Genomic DNA, 17,247 nt, shown 5'->3' on the forward strand with positions numbered 1-17,247 from the left:
ATGCTTTTTATTTTTATTTTTGGGTCAAGATTTAGGGCTCTATGTTGGCTCATCGAAGAATTTCGGGCCTTATTTTTGTTTAATTCACATGACTGACACGTCAGCAATTTGAAGGGAATCGGGCACGTGACTGTCACGTGCTCGCCGGGAGGCCCATTTTGGCATTTTTCATTTTCATTTGCAATTTTTTTTTCCCCAATTTGGGGATAGGCCCGTTGCGCCCTCAGTTCTCTCTCGCCCTCGCCGCCACTCTAGTTCTCCTCTCGCCGGTTGCCGCCGCCGCCGGAGCATTCGTCGCCGCCGTCCTCGCCTGCTTCTCTCCCGCTCGGTGCTCGTCGGCGATCCCGCTCGAAACGATCTCTGGTCTCGCAACTCTCGCCGGCTCCGACAGCGATCGCCGCCGCGTTCGATAGTCCGTCCCCGCTCAGGTCCCTTCTCTCTCTCCGTCGCACTGTTCATCTCGCGAATTCTCTCCGGCGTCGCTGACTAGCTCCTCGGACGGTTGTCATTTTGTCTCGAAAGATTGCTGTTTGTGGAGCGGAATGCTCAAGTCCTTGTAGTCGAATTAGAATGACCGAGTCAGATATATATGTGAATGAACTTGAAATGTGCCTAGAGACTACGGAATCTAATTTGCAGAATCTTTTCTGTGTTCATGTTGTCGGATTGAATTTCAGCTGTTTAGCTTAAGAATAGAGCGAGCTAAATTGCGCGCTAGATGGTATGCTTCATTCATATGTCGTGAGTTAGAATTATTGATGGTTCGATTTCGTCATACGGCAATGCGGGGAATCGCTTGCTAGTTTTTAAGTCGTAAGAAGCTCTTTTACCGGCTCTGTGGCCGTCTTCGTCCAGGCAGGAGACGGGCAAATAAAGGGTCATGTTTGGGACGGCGATTAGGCTTCTTGCGAGGAAGCCGAAGCCGAAGATGAAACCGATTGAGCTCAAGATGCCTCCGGAGCAGACACAAACCATCACAAGGGTCATCTTTGATATATTGAAGGAGCATGGTCCTCTCACGATCGCAGGCACCTGGGAACGTGTTCAAGTAATGTCCTTTTTCATTCTTGAAGGTTTTCAGCACTTGTTGATTCTCATCCCTTATTCTTGCCCTCTCTTTGGCATACTGCATCAACACCTTTGCATCTCTTAGGTGTCATCATTCTTATTGTCATCTTGGTGCGCTTAATTTGCTGATCATCGTTTTAAAACAATTCAGGAAGTTGGTTTAAGAGGACTGACTAGCAAAAGGCACATGAAAATAGTGTTGAGATGGATGAGAGAGCGACAGAAGGTGCGGCTCTTATGCAACCATGTTGGTCCGAATAAGCAATTTCTCTACACAACTTGGTTCACAAAAGTGCGACAAGAAACGGACAGAACAGTGAATGCTGCTTCAAAACCTGAACATCCACGATTTGTTGCAGGTAGGCCTATTGTAAATGTGGAAAGCACACACAAAGATGTTTAGCTTTGACTTTTGAGTCATCATTGTATTTTAACCCTTCTTTCTAGTTCAGTTTTTGCTTGTTAGAAGAACTGTACTTGCGTTTTTGAGGTTGTGTAAATGAAGTTTAATGTTAAAGTATTACCTGATTTGCATAATTATCGGATGCCTCTTGACTGGAGGGGTAGCAACATTCTTGGGGTGGATAGATAAATTCTTTGCTTCTCAATCATGATACATTGCATTGCTGGGGTTGAATTTGTCTGAGAATTCAGAATACTGCAGTTTTTCAGTTGCTTTGACTTGAATTTAAGAGATGAGCTTCGTTGGATTCTTATCTAGCTCAATCAAGTCAAACAAGTAATTCTCAAATTTATTCACTATGCTTGTGCTCTAGAGGTTACAAAGCTTCTTATCTCTAAATAAAAACCTTCTTGTTGGTTGAGAAAATGTTTTTCAGGGCAAATTGTGAATAAGGTATGATGATGAGTTTTATTCTTGAGCATTCTCATTCCAGTAACTAATGTGCCAAATTTGCCCACTTGTTCCTTGCAACACGTCTCTGTATACAACCTCAAAGGCATCCACTTTTCTTCTTGTCGATCTGCCATTATCCCATGCAATGTGAGAAGATTATGCTTGCTCTGAAACCAATTTCAATTGCCTTCACGATCTGGTGGTGCTTCTCCTCTAGAGCACAAAATTTTGCGCAAAAATATTTTTCTTCCCATTTTTGCTGTTGATCCTAATAATTACAATCAAGCTGGAATATTCGAGTACGTGGAAAACTAGCCAGGTATATTTTTCTGGTCTGGATAATACTAAAATGTGGTCTCTTGCAACTTTTCTTCTGAATAAGAAACACATTTTATGTAGATGGGTGTGCAAAATTGAGAGATAATCAGATTATCAGATGGTGTAAAGTGATATAAGGTGCATACAAATTGGTTGAAAGGGCTGATTATCACAACACCTTTCGTCCTGTTGTGTGGCTGGCCATTTGTATGTGTTTTTCTGGTAGGTGGTGTTATCTACGACAACTCGACACTGCGATCTTTATTAACTTGATGTGCAGATGCCTTCTTACATCGTTTCCAAAAAGAGGAAGTTTCTATATCATCCCTGCTTGGTCACACAATGTTGGTTTCTAAACTATTCTCTAACTGCGATATTAGAGGCTGGTTTGATTCAATCTTATACTGATAATTCCATTGTGTTTTCTGCATTAGCTCATCCTCTGTATTCATTTTTGCTTTTTGTTGATGACATGGGTATGATTGGAAATGACCACTTACTGCTCTGACATGTGAAATGGTTTTGATTCCATAAATTTTGTTTTCACGGATTTGGGTTCTATGAAATATTTTCTGGGCATTGAAATGACCTTAACCTTGTGTGCCATCCACCCACGGTGTAATATGTTCTCGATCACCTTAATAATCTTGAGGCGTGATCCCTACACAAATATTGGGGCCAAAGTCCTGGTTTACTTGCTGCATTTCAACATGGTTTTCTGCTTCGAGTTCAACATTTGGTAAATTCACAAGCAGCTTTATCAAGGTTATAACCACTACTTTTAGTAGGCAGCGTTTCCTTCAATTGACGTAGACTCTTGGTTTTGCACTATCTAGCACGTCCTCTTATTTGTGTCTCCAGCTGCTCTCTTGAAGACTCACTTGAGAATTATAATAAATAAATCCAATAACATAAGTGGGGATTAGATACACCACGCACGTTTAACATTTCGCACTAGTCATTGGCTCTTAGCTATTTAGTTTTTTTTTTTGGTCATAACAAATCAATATTATTTTTAGAACTTTCAGTAACAAAGAAAGCATAACTTCTATCATATCATTCCCCACAAAAACGAGCATGGCTACATGCACGGTAGAAACAACCGCATACACTCGAACAAGGTTCTCTGGTTTGGCGGCAAACTACTTAATTAGTAAACGAGTAGGTTTCATACCTCATACTACAATCTCCAAGCACCCAGTCAACACCAAGACGGTATGGACAGTTTGCTAGAATCTGGGATTTAGCAGAGCTTGTGCATATGCCGCAATCACTGTAAGAAAGCGCTGGGTTACAGGTGATGGGACCATAGGCAACCGCTGTTTGATAAGGAGACGTGGTGTAGTAGTTTTAGTTCGCTTGATTCGGGGTCACAGTCTCCAAGTCCGCGAGCACATAATCCACACTGTTCAAGTAAGGGTCACTGCTCGAATAGGTGCCGGCATTGCAAGCCCTATAAACTTTGCTGGTGTCCAGAGCACCTTGAACAACATGGAACATCAAAAGGGACTCAACCAGCGTAATTGCAGCTCCTGAATGAGTATGCATAACATAATATCCTTTACTTAATCTTTATGCTCAATCCTGTATTGCACCTAGAGAGGCTCTAGTCTTGACTATTTATAGTGGTTGTGCCCAGTAGGTTTTCTTCTATGATTAGCATACGAATCTTTCTTTGACGGTGCCAATGCATGAGCATTCTTAAAAGCTTCTGCTTGTTTCGGATATAGGGCGGAGACAATGCAATTTGTTCTTTTGCTAAGGACCAAGTATGTAGTTTAATCTGTTCGAGTATTTCAATTTATTTCTTAATTGTACATTGGTCATTTTTTCTTGGGAAAAACCAATAGATATCCCTCAATTTTATTCCGGATAATAAATTTACCCTAAATTATTTTTTATGATACAAAAAAATCCCAAACTTACATTGGTATGACACATTTATGTTAAACTTTTTTCTGTGACACAAAAGACCTTAAACTTTTATCTATATGACACATTTACCTAAAATTGTTTTCTTGTGAGACTAAAAAGCCCCAAATTTTTTTTTTTTTGACATTAAATTTTTGTATTAAATATGCCATATGGATACGAGATTGAGGCTTTTGATATTACAAGAAAAGTTTGGAATAAATATGTCATACCATACAACTTTAAGGTAAATGTGACACATAAATATAAGTTTGGAATTTTTGATGTCACAAAAATTAGTTTAGAGTAAATATGTTAAGTGGGCAAAGTTTGGGATTTTTGGTCATTTTTATCCTTTTTCCTCTGGCTAACTTGTTGATTTGCTAATTGGCAAAGAGTTAAATATCATTCAAGTTTAAAAATTTAGATGTAGACAATAGTACAATTCGAGCGTCTATAAATTTGCTGCTCTCTTTTCGCGAATCTATGGTAATCTTGGTTTTCTCCTTTGGGAGTTCTAACGATTTTGTAATGTTTCGTTTGTCCCCCGATGTTTATGTGTATGTCGTTTATGTCGTTCCCGTCCTTTTTCATCTCGTAGTTTAATTAAGGTACTTCTATTTTTATGAAATTATCGTTCGCTGAGTCACTGAATAATAGACAAATTAACCTAGAAGATTCTCGGTACTTTTTGTTGTTCATTGCTTTCTCGTATCTTCTTTCTCATCCTATTTCCTCTACAATTTCTCTGTGGATAATATTTGAAATTTTCACATCTTTAGCTTGACTAGCACCTACAAATGTACCTAAGAAGATACTTATTTTTTTAAGTAAGCTATCATGTATGATTTTATGTCAAACGTAATTTGGGTCTGTAGAAAAATCCATTTTCTCTAAAGAAGAAATATCTTGATGTGGCTAGAAGAATAAAATATTTACGTCGGGAATATGACATGCGAATTCTGCACTTTGACATGAAACCGCATGATATTCTTCTGTATCAAAGTTTTGCTAAGAAAATTTTTGATTTTGGGTTTGCAAAACTTTTCCTTTGGACTATGGCAAAGTGAAAATAAAGGGATACATGGCTCCCGAGCTATTTTACAAGGACATAGGGGGTGCAGTAGGAGGAAAAACATAAATGCAAATGTTGAAATGGAACAATCAGAAAAGAAAAGAAAGAGGAGAGATGAAGATGATAATAGTTGCCATTTAATGAATACCCGAGACACGTTTCAGAGACAGAGGGAGAGCCCAAAGCAGGAAGCTCTGTTTCAGTTTTCAGATTCATAGTCTGCTGATGAAGCGCGCCAGTCTCTTCCCTGCTTCCGTCTTCCTTCTTCTTCCGGCTCTTGAGTTACGTGAGGAAAATTTGCAGAGCTGGTGGCGGTGGGTTTACGGGTGTCCGTGATGCCCTGTGTTGCTTCGGTATAACGATAAAGTCGAACCCTCTGCCTTCCCCCGGGGATTTTAGTCTTGCTGTAGTGAGGATGAAGCACTACTCCACTGCCATCCGCTTGATTGAACGGCTGCATTTGTCAGGGATTGAAGTTGATCATGTCTTGCTGACGATTTCCCTGAATTGCTTTTCCCGGTTAAGGCGGGTTGATTTGGGTTTTTCTATCCTGGGCAGAATCTTGAAGCTTGGGTTTCCCATCAATGTGGTGACATCGAGCACCCTGATTGACGGTCTCTTTATTCAGGGCAAAGCTGATCAAGCACTGAGGTTCCTCGATGATATGCAACGAAACGGCCCCGAACCTAATGAGACCACGTATGCGATAGTCGCGAAGGGGTTGTGCAGGGCGGGTAACACCAGACTGGCGATTGAATTGCTAAGGGACTGGGAAGAGAGAAGCTGCAGGCTTGGTTCCTTCACATACAACATAGTGATTGATAGTCTTTGCAAGGAGGGATTGATTGCAGAAGCGTTGAGACTCCATGAAAGTATGAGTAGGAAAGTGATCAAACCAGATGGAATATGCTCTCACATTGTTGAAAGAGATGACAAGCAGAGCAATCCAACCCGATTTACCCACTTATAACTCCTTGGTTCATTGCTTATGCAACCTAGGCCAATGGAAAGATGCTACGGTTTTGTTGGAGAAGATGACGAAGGCAGGAATTGAACCGGACGTTGTTACTTATACCTCAGTCATTCAAGGAGTGTGCAATTCTGGCCAATTGACGGAGGCTCAAAGACTGTCGAGTCATATGGTGCAAAGCAGAGTAATGCCAAACTATAGAGCTTGATGTGATAGCTTTCAGATAGGCATTTCCTTCGACCATTCATTGGTCAATTGCAACAAGTTCAAGGAGAGAGAATTGCAGCAATTTTCATTTGACAAAATCTATAATCAACTAATGGGTAATTGGGAAACACATAGGAAGAAACTAGGTGCATACATCAGCTTGAGATTACGTAGACACAAACAGGACAGATGGTGCTACGCTCAGGACTGAAAATAGCATTCCATTTCAGTTTTTCTTTTCAAATCCTTTCCCTTGATTAAAAGATGTGGCGGTTTCATACCAGCCCATTCTAGTATATACTAGACAAACTAGATAGCTAAAACTTCCAGATTCAATGCACGTGCAAGCACAATTTCAGGCCAAGGACAGAGGCAAAAGTTGCCCCTGATAGGCAAATTATGGAATACAGTGTATCAATAGGATGCTGTAACAATGTAAATAGAAAATGTTAACTTACCATCTCGTAGAGCCAGTACAAATGCTGTAACGATGTAAACCAGACTGAGGACTGTGAAATCTCCCAGCCAGACCCTTGAAGCTGATAAATAAGGTATCCTAATCGCAAACAAGGCACAGACAAAGCCCTTAATGGCAATAAAGTAAGGAAGCTTCATCACATGGTCATCCCAGAAGAGAATATAAACCGCCTGCATAATGAAGATGAGGACATAAATACAAATATTACATCAAGTTATCAGAATACCAAGGGCAAAAAGTCCAGATGGAAGGAAAAAATCCACCTATTTGAATGCAAGAAAGTAACAGATTTATCATGTGGAAAGAAGTACAATACAAAACAGCAGCAGGAACCACGGGATTTTTGTCATATTTCAAAATTTCACGATTCTTTGGTGTACTTGTTGTGATGGAGTTCGACAGTAAGAAAATTTTTTAGCAAGTAGATTTTCCTTCCACTTGATTTTGCCTTCAGAGCCTCACCAGCCAAAATGATAAATCCACTGTTAATCATGAAGAGATTAACATACTGTAACACCCATGTAAGAGAATAAGCTTTCCTACCTGCAGCAGGCAAGAAAAGAATAAGGTTCATTTCTACATCAGGAGACGTTATAGTAATGAGAGATAATTAAGATTCGTCCTGTTTGCTCTTGTATCATATATATGTCCAGCAAGGTCTCCATATCTAATGTGCCTCTTTCCACCAAATTCATGAAGCTTGGCAATGAGAACATTCGTGTCCAACGAAATAGCTGCTGCGGCAATTAATCCAAGTACTCCAGGGACCCAGCCAAGAGGAACCATAATGGTTCCTGAATATCCAAGAACAAAAACACTGTTGACGCCGATGGTTAGGATGAATGCTCCCTGGAACCATGAATCTGCAACATGCCAGGGATAGCTAATCAAAACAGGAAACATTAATCAAAATAAGCTAGAATTATCGAAATGACTAAACACAGGAGAAAAGATAAATTTTGAGCTTCATGTAGTAATCAATAACTAGGTACAAGGACAAGCATGCCCTTGCTTTGTGGAGCATTTCCAGGATCTCTTGGCACCGCGAGCGGAACAACAAGGGCCGTCCATTGGGGAGATTCGGGAGACCATCCAGCATCCTCTTACGGACGACCAGGGTAGCTTTCTTGGCCGACTACTCACCGAGATGGAGATCCGGGATACATTCTTCTCTCTACCTAGGGGCAAGTCTCCTGCCCGGATGGCTTCACAGCTTGAATTCTTTAAGGAGAATTGGGAGACGGTTGGACATTTGATGACAGCAGCAGTGAGGGATTTCTTTGTAACGAGGAAGCTCTTGAGGGAGATAAACACCACCATTATGGTGCTTGTGCCCAAAGTCCCCAATGCGACTTTTGTTGATGATTACAGGCCCATTGCCTATTGCAACACTATATATAAGTGTATCACAAAAGTGCTGGCTAATCGAGTTGCGGCTGCTCTAAAAAATGTTGTTAGTCCAACTCAGAGTGCTTTTGTGAAGGGCAGACGGATCGGAGACAATATCTTGATGGCTCAGGAACTCTTTTCTAGTTTCCACTTGGAACCATACCTTCCTAAGTGTGTGATTAAGGTTGACTTTAGGAAAGCTTATGACACAGTCGATTGGGGTTTTCTTGAGAGAGTTCTGCTTGCTTTGGGCTTTCCTGACTTCATGACTAAGCTTATTATGACATGTGTGTGTACACCCATGTTTTCCATTGCTCTGAATGGGGACTTCATGGCTACTTTGCAAGTGGGCGCAGCCTACACCAAGGTGATCCTATTTCTCCATACCTTTTTACTTTGGTTATGGAAGTCCTATATGGAATCTTAAGGAGGTCCTCTTCCAAACCGGAATTTAAATTCTTCTGGCGATGCAAGGCGACAAATCTCTCGCATCTTTTCTTTGCAGACAATGTTTTCCTATTTAGTGAGGCGGACCTGACTTCGGTAAGTCTCCTCAAAGAGGGCCTCCAGCTCTTCTCGGCTTGGAGTGGCTTATGCCCAAACCCTTCCAAGAGCGAAATCTTTTTGGCTGGTGGATCGCCTGCTTTAAGGACTTAGATCCTCCTCCACCTCGACTTCCAGGAAGGCAATCTACTGGTATGATACCTAGGGGTTCCTATCATTACCGCTAGGCTTAACAAGGCGGACTGCTGTGTCCTTATTAACTGTATTACTGTGAGGGTACAATCTTGGACTCATCGCTTTTTCTCTTTTGCTGGCCGGCTTTAGCTTATCAGGTCAGTCCTTCATGCTATTCAAGCCTACTGGGCGAGAGTTTTTATTTTACCTATAGCCATGTTGGAACATATTGAGAAAGTATTTAGGCAATTCCTATGGAAAGGCCCGGAACTAGGGAGAGGGGGTGCTAAGGTTGCTTGGGGTGAAGTGTGCCTACCAAAAGAGGAAGGAGGCCTTGGCATCCGGAGGCTTAGAGATTGCAATAAGGCTAATATGCTGAAACATATCTGGCTCCTACTTTCAGACAAGGAAGCCTTGGAAGCCTTGTGGTGCAAGTGGTCCATTTCGCGTTTTTAAAATCAAGGAATTTTTGGGTTGCTAAGAAACCCACCTGCTGTTATTGGGCTTGGAAAAAAATCCTATCCTTCAGAAGAGAGGTTCGTAATGCATTCTATTGGAGGATTGGAGATGGCCTCTCTACCTCCTTATGGTTTGACAACTGGCATTCTAGGGGCTCCCTAAACTTAATTTTTTCAGACTCATTCATCTACATTCAGGGCTTTCTAGGCAGCAACAATGGCTGATCTCTTCTTTGATGTTGGGCAACCTCTCAAGTTGGTGCTTGAGTTGTGGGATCATCCCCTCCCGAGCCTCTCTCAGAATTCGGATTGCTTTTTGCTGGAGAGAGAATTCATCAGGACGCTTCACTATTGCGACGGCTTGGGAGACCTTCAGGTGGAAGAGGACTCAGGTCATTTGGCATACATTCGTCTGGAATAACGAAATTATACCACGGTATCAAGTAAACCTTTGGCTTATAGCTAAGCGCATGTTGCCCACCCAGACTCGTTTATTGTCGCACGGTAGAATAGATAGTGGTGCTTGTGCCTTTTGCAACGATGTATCGGATTCTATTGACCATTTGTTTTTTGGGTGTTGTGTCACGGTCAGGGTTGCCTTCTTTTGGGTGGCCAAATGCAATCTGCCTTGGCGTAACAGGGTGTGGGAGGATAATCTCCGTTGAGCCACCACCATTCTTATGGGAAAGGAGTTTTATAAGTGTATAGCTCGCTTCTTCTTCAGAGCGCTGTGCCATATTATTTGGAACAACAGGAACAACATTCTCTTCAGAGAATAGCCTATTTATGTCCCGGCTATGAAGAACATCTTTTTAAAGTGGTCATAGATAAGGCCATCACTGTTAGGAATGTTGAGGATAACATTAGGAATAGAAGGCTGCAGCGGAGCTGGGGCATTGACCTGGTCATCTTTTCTGGGGAGCGTTAATTCCCTTCCTTTCATCTTGAGGATGGTTCTCTCCCTACCAGAGGGCGTATTGTATCTGTTTGCCAGTTGTTCATGCCATGCTTTTCCTTTCTAGTTGTTAGTGGGTTGCTGTGACTGTGGCTATATCCCGGCATCCTTCCACTTATTATGATCTGTTGTTTTAAGTGTGGGTTTTGATGCTGTGATCTTTTTGTTCAGTTGATCTTATCTCAATATATTTATGACCTTTCACCAAAAAGAAAAAGAAAAAGACAAGCATGCCCTCGCTTCTTCTAAAACTGTTGATAAAATTTGAGCTTTCATATAGTAATTGACACGCTTCTTCCAAAGATAAATTCAGGAAGTGGCAAATTCATCATTCCATCCTCCTCAGCTCTTCCCTCAAATCCAAATAGAATGCCCCGCAGGTGCAGCTGTACAAAAAAAAAAAAAAAAAGTCATGTAAGAGTGGTGTTTCTCTTGCAGAACAACAGAATGCCCAGGGATAATTTACATCTACTCCACATATTTGGACCATCACCCTTTTTGCCTCCAATCTTCCTCTTCTAACTCATGAAAGCAGCACAACATTCAACAAGAAATTGAGTTCAATGTTTTCCCTGCCTCAGCAACATCAGCAACGTTGATTGAAATAAAAACACCACCTCCAACCACATTATAAAATCCCCTTTTTCCATCGTGCTGACCCTCTCCAACCATTCAACATATCAATAGCCAAAACAAGCACCTCATCAATCTGGATCATTCAATCTAGTGGCTCCACCACTTTCCACATTGAAACACCTAATTCAATGTTCAGTTGGATACATCCACCTAATAATTTTTCCCTTTGAAGAGAGAAAGGGAGATAATCTACTAGAGGGAAGAGAAGTTCGAAAACCTATTTGGTCCCGAAGTCAACTTCTCCAATTTGAAAACAAGTTTTACAACTTTTGACCCCTACTCAAAATTTCTGATTAAGAGAGATATAATTGCAATCAAATCTAGAGATTTTATTAAAACAATGCCAAGTAGCTGCCTAGGTTAAGCTAAAAAAATCAAATCAAATGGAAAAATATAGGGAGAAGTACACTATCGTGTCATAAGTTGTGTACGGCGCTCACTTTGGTACCAAAATTTTTTGTCGGATCGTACCAAAATTTTGAAAACGATCATTTCAGTGCCAACGCCGATCTGGTTGGTTGGAAATTTGACGTAGCAGTTTTTTATTAATTTTTTCCGCTGATGTGGCTTGTCGGAGAGCACAGTCAACATGTAAACTACAAAATGATGTCATTTGGTGTCTTTCCCCCAAGTCGAAACCCTAAATCTCCAAATCGAGAGAGAGAGAGAGAGAGAGAGAGAGAGAGAGAGAGAGAGAGAGAGAGAGAGGCATGGCAACGTCATCTGCTTCCCTGAAGAACAACACCAACACCAACCACTCTCTGAACAGAGCCCAATCCACCATTTCCATCTGCGCCCTTCGAGCGATGGTGGCCGAGCACGGTGGCCGAGCAACAGTGGCTGAGCACGGTAGCCAAGTGACGTGGCCGAGCAAGCTAGGTCGGCGAGGATTGAAAAAAAAAAACCTAATTTCAATCCCAAATAAGCTGTGTGGCGTTGTTTTTGTGAGGCCATCCATATTTGACGGTAAAACGACGTTGTTTTCTTAAGGAGGACGGAAAACAACGTTGTTTAAAAGGCTTTTCGATTTTTTTTTTAAATATAAAAGCCACGTAATTATTTTGTTGGAATCTCTCGTTGATGGCACCAAAGTGATTGTTTTTCCTTCGATTTGGCACTTAAGGGATCCAACGGAAACTTTTGGCACCAAAGCGAGCGCCGTACACAACTTATAACTTATGACATTGATAGTGTAGTTCTCCCGAAAATTATATGTGCAGGCACAACACACTCTAGACATTAGGGTGAGTAAACCATACAAAGAAAAATGTGCGAACCAGGAGATGCAGATAAGATAGGGCAGAAAATGATGCATACTTTAATCCAACTAAACCTCAGGAATTTCAACCAAAAAACAAAACCACACAAAAAACAAGGAATGAAAGGAATGTTGTCACTTGCTCATATAGATGCTCTATCTGCTGAGTTTGCTGCATCACGTGTAGAAATGAAGTGATTCAATGCAGACATTTCCACCATCTTTGTTTCCATTTGTTGGACTGCATCTAGAAGGCTCGTCAACTCTACCTGAACAATACGTATACCAGAACAAAAATCTGAGTGACTTGAATGCCAGAGTAAAATAACCGATCAACATCATCAATAATTAGTTTTCCCAAGGAAAAAAGTGGATTGTGTGATTACCAGAAGGGCACTTGTCTCACATCCATGTGTTCTTGCTGGACTCTTAGAAGCTCACCTGGAACTTCGTTAGACTCTTTGAATTCTATATTACCATTTGAGTTATCTACAGGAATTGAACTGGCAGACTGTTTAAGTTTTCTTCTAGGTCTCACGCTATTAATAGCATCCTGGAAGCTTATGGCTCTTAGCTGATCAAATTGTGTAGTGACAGAACGAAGCTTCTCACTTAAGATCAATACCTACAGTACAAGAGAGTAATTAACAACAAATTAATCCGCCAGCCAATGCATGTCCCATGCCACAGAAACCAAAGTGTAAACCACAATATCCTAGTCAAATCTGACAAGAAAACAGAGATTAGAAGTCGTCCCCCCCTCAGGGGCTGCGGTCTCTCTCTCTCTCTCTCACGCGCATGCATGGAAAACCAGAAAAAGCAAATTCCTCTGACCAAGCATAGGAAATTCATGCCAAAACAGAGAAAAATACCAGCAACCTTATGGCATTAGACATGTTACAACAAGAAAGAATGGACTCCTTTCCACGCAGAATGATTCATCAAAATCAGCACCACACATGCGGACCTCAATATTATTCTACTGCAATGCAAAAGTCCCCCCACTTTCTTCCTAGCTGTAGTATCTTATTTAAACATCAGTCTCCAACACCGATACAGAGGCTCAACCATGAAAAATCTCATAAAATATAACAACAAACTTATGTCCTTTCTCGAAATCTAAAGACGTAAAGCATCTCCAGCCTCACTAAATTAATATTATATACTTTGATCTAAATAAAGAGTAACTGGAAATTAGTTTCCCTAAAAAGCCATGCATGGTCATAAGATTATACTGCCATAAGATGCATAAAAGATAGAATTGCCTCACCACTCCTTGTTTGTGTGCCATAGTGTCAGCAACAGAGCCTCAAGGTTACATCATGTAAAACGAATTAGCAATAGCGATCATATTTATTTCAATATTGAGAGTACCGTTTATAGTGCTTCCTTGGTAAAAGCTGATCTTGCCCGCTGCTTGTGCATTATGAAAGATGCCATGGTAGCAGCCAGCTTGGACGTTGAAGGCATCCATGACACCAAGGCAATAATAACACTTATGGTGTATTTGGTTTAGTTTTCCTAAGGAGTTCCATTGAGAAAATGCTGTAGTGTTTGGCAAGCCTATCAAATGGGCTTTTAGTTAGATGCCGGCTTTGAAAAAGTTGAAAGCCCAATACTAATAGAGACAAGCTTTGGGCTTTCAGATTAAATACTGAAATTACTTTTTTTCAGTATTTATGAAAGATGCCATGGTAGCAGTCAGCTTGACGTTGAAGGCATCCATGACACCAAGGCAATAATAACACTTACGGTGCATTTGGTTTAGTTTTCCTAAGGAGTTCCATTGAGAAAATGCTGTAATGTTTGGCAAGCCTATCAAATGGGCTTTTAGTTAGATGTTGGCTTTGAAAAAGTTGAAAGCCCAATACTAATAGAGACAAGCTTTGAGCTTTCAGATTAAATACTGAAATTACTTTTTTTTTCCAAAACTACTATCATATATATATATATATATATATATATATATATATATATATATATATATATATATATAGTTTTTCGATCTTATTTCTCATTGTTCCAAAATTACCTTTACCATTTGGTAAAGAGTTTAATAATTTTTTAATAAAAAAGAAAAATAAAATCCAAAAGTCCTTTATAAAAAAAATTTACCAAACATATAGCTTTGCAAAGAATAGTTTACCAAAAACAATTTGTATTTCTTCAAAACCCTTGGCCTAACCCTTTAGGTTAAAGGTATTTGGACAAAAGAATACCAAAATGCTAAAACTTAACACACACTTAAGTACCAAAATTTATGAAAGTGACATTTAAAGAGTGTCACTTTTTATGAAAAATGAGACACTTGAGTGTCACATTTGATGAACTCGCCGGAAATTCTATGTGGTAATTTTTTTTATTAATTTTCTCGCTTATGTGCCTCACGGAAGGTTAACTCAGCAAACCATACACAAAAACGACGTTGTTTTGGTATAATTTGAATTTTCATATAATAATTAATTAAATTAAAATTTTAAAAATAAATAAATATTTAATTAAGAAAAGGAGGGGAGGAGGAGGAGGAGTGTGGCCGCCTCCTTCTCCCTTTTTTTAATAATTAATTAATTAATTATTTAAAAATAATTTACTTTAATTAAATATTATATTAATTATTTATCACGTCAATACTAGAATGACGTCGTTTTGACACTATTTAGCCACATTCGCTGGAAATTGCAGCGTTTTGGTTGGATTTTCTTGATCTATTTTGTTCTGATTTTGGCGTGTTGCTCCGTGTTAAGGTATTTGCTAAAGGCCGTTTTCAAAACTGAAACAAACGCGGCAAGTAAATAGAGGATTGACATATGCATCTCGGTGGAAACTGTCCGACTTTTAGAGAGAGAGAGAGAGAGACCGCCGAGCAAAAGCAGAGCTTCCAGTTTTTAGATTCATCATTCAAGCTGCTGATGAAGCGCGCCAGCCTCTGTGGTGCTCCCGTCTTCCTTCTTCTTCGTGCTCCAGCTGCGATGTCCAGCGTTCGTGGGAGGTTCTGTTCGATCACTATCCCTATTCTCCACGACCCGAACTGGTTCTTGAGTTACGTGAGGAATATTTGCAGACCTGGTGGTGGTGGAGGTGGTGTGTTTACGAGTGTCGGTGATGCCCTGTGTTGCTTCGGTAAAATGATAAAGGCGAGCCCTTTGCCTTCCTCCAGGGATTTCAGTCTACTGTTGGGTGCTATAGTGAGGATGAAGCACTACTCGACTGCCATCCGCTTGATTGAGCAGCTGCCTTCTTCGGGGATCGAGGATGATGTTGCCTTGCTGACCATTTGGATGAATTGCTTCTGCCGGTTAAGGCAGGTCGATATGGGTTTGTGTATCCTGGGCAGAATCCTCAAGCTTGGGTTTGACATCGATGTGGTGACATTGAGCACCCTAATTGATGGTCTCTTTATTCAGGGCAAAACTGATCAAGCCTTGAGGTTCCTCGATGATATGGGACGAAATGGCCCCGAACCTGATGAGACCACATGTGCGATAGTCGCCAAGGGGTTATGCAGGGCGGGTAAAACCAGATTGGCGATTGAATTGCTGAGGGACTGGGAAGAGAGAAGCTGCAGGATTGATTCCTTCGCATACGGCATAGTAATTGATAGTCTTTGCAAGGAGGGATTGATCACTGAGGCCTCGGGACTTCACGAAAGTATGAGTAAGAAAGGTATCAAATCGGATGTTGTTACTTATACCTCCTTGATCCAAGGTATGTGCAATGTAGGCCAGATGGAAGATGCTCTCGTATTGTTGAAAGAGATGACGAGCAGAGGCATACAACCCGACATATTCACTTATAATTCCTTGGTTCATTACTTGTGCAAGCTAGGCCAATGGAAGGATGCTACGGTCTTGTTGGAGAAGATGATGAAGGCAGGAATCGAACCGAACGTCATTACTTATACCTCTGTCATTCAAGGAGTGTGCAATTCCGGCCAATTGAAAGAGGCCCAAAGACTGCTGAGTCATATGGTGCAAAGCAGAGTCATGCCGGATGTTCAAACCTTCACTATTCTGGTAGATGCACATTGTAAAGAGGGAATGCTTGTAGAGGCAGAGGCCATAATCAACCGGATGATTCAATTTGGTAAAATGCCTAATAGTGTCACTTATAATGCATTGTTGAATGGTTATTGTTTGCAAAATAGGATGGATGATGCTCTGGCGGTTCTTAATTTGATGGTTGAAAGAGGCTGCTCACCTGATGTTGTTTGTTATAACACGTTGATTAATGGATACTGCAAAGGGAAAAGAGTTGACAAATAAAAAATACTGTTCCAAGAAATGCTTGAAAGGGGCTTGAATCCTGATGTCATCACGTACAACACTCTCATAAGTGGATATTGCCAGGTTGGGAACCTTAAAGCCGCGGGGAGCTAATTAGCGAGATGCGATCTCGCGATCTGTATCTAGATCATTATACCTTGAATTCTTTCCTGGATGGCCTGTGTAAAACGCAACAGATTGACAAGGCCATGATATTGTTTCGAAAGATGGAAGGTTCCAAATTTGTCCCAAACTTTGTGACTTACAATATTATAATGAATGGCATGTGTAATGCCAGAAAGCTCGACGATGCTAAGGGGCTGTTTGATTGTTTGCATGCTCAAGGTTTGCAACCTAACGTGTGGGCATGTAACATTCTCATGCATGGGTTGTGCAAAGGAGGACGTACAGCGGAAGCATATCAACTCTTAAAGGAGATGGAAGGAAATGGATGCTTCCCAGATGGGGTCACTTATAACACAATAATCCAAGGACTACTAAGAAATAACAAAAGTACTAGAGCTGCGCAACTTGTCGGTGAAATGGTTGAAAGGGGTTTTTCTGCAGATGTAGCAACGATGGAGTTGTGGGTCAAATATCTCATGACAGATGGAACTTCTTCCTTTTCTAGTAGAACTCTCCATTGTCTCTGAGATCTGTCCACTTTTTCTTCTGAAATGTGATGCAGAGTAAATCAGATTACCGCCAAGTTTTCTTCCAATCGTCAT

The 17,247-nt window shown here is 40.8% G+C and overlaps 3 protein-coding genes and 1 long non-coding RNA gene across 4 annotated transcripts; 3 read left to right on the forward strand and 1 right to left on the reverse strand.

Moving 5' to 3' along the window:
* The first annotated feature begins 262 nt into the window (after positions 1 to 262).
* On the forward strand, positions 263 to 1,679 carry LOC120291891. Its single transcript, XR_005549742.1, has 3 exons — positions 263 to 428; positions 856 to 1,048; positions 1,220 to 1,679. It is a non-coding gene; the product is annotated as an uncharacterized LOC120291891 (long non-coding RNA).
* A 1,913-nt stretch (positions 1,680 to 3,592) lies between these two features.
* LOC120295521 (proline transporter 3-like) lies at positions 3,593 to 7,982 on the reverse strand. The gene is made up of 5 exons (XM_039316734.1): positions 7,876 to 7,982; positions 7,523 to 7,766; positions 7,332 to 7,427; positions 6,864 to 7,053; positions 3,593 to 3,774 (listed from the first exon to the last, which is right to left on the reverse strand). Exons 1-5 carry the CDS (start codon positions 7,980 to 7,982, stop codon positions 3,593 to 3,595), a joined length of 819 nt encoding a protein of 272 aa, XP_039172668.1.
* Positions 7,983 to 15,166: 7,184 nt separating this feature from the next.
* Positions 15,167 to 16,519, forward strand: LOC120295532 (putative pentatricopeptide repeat-containing protein At1g12700, mitochondrial). The gene has a single exon (XM_039316746.1). The coding sequence runs from the start codon at positions 15,167 to 15,169 to the stop codon at positions 16,517 to 16,519; it is 1,353 nt and encodes a 450-aa protein (XP_039172680.1).
* A 122-nt stretch (positions 16,520 to 16,641) lies between these two features.
* LOC120295535 (pentatricopeptide repeat-containing protein At1g12620-like) lies at positions 16,642 to 17,172 on the forward strand. The gene has a single exon (XM_039316754.1). The coding sequence runs from the start codon at positions 16,642 to 16,644 to the stop codon at positions 17,170 to 17,172; it is 531 nt and encodes a 176-aa protein (XP_039172688.1).
* The last annotated feature ends 75 nt before the right edge of the window (positions 17,173 to 17,247 follow it).

This window comes from Eucalyptus grandis, chromosome 1 (genome assembly GCF_016545825.1).
Source record: "Eucalyptus grandis isolate ANBG69807.140 chromosome 1, ASM1654582v1, whole genome shotgun sequence".
Classification (NCBI taxonomy): domain Eukaryota; kingdom Viridiplantae; phylum Streptophyta; class Magnoliopsida; order Myrtales; family Myrtaceae; genus Eucalyptus; species Eucalyptus grandis.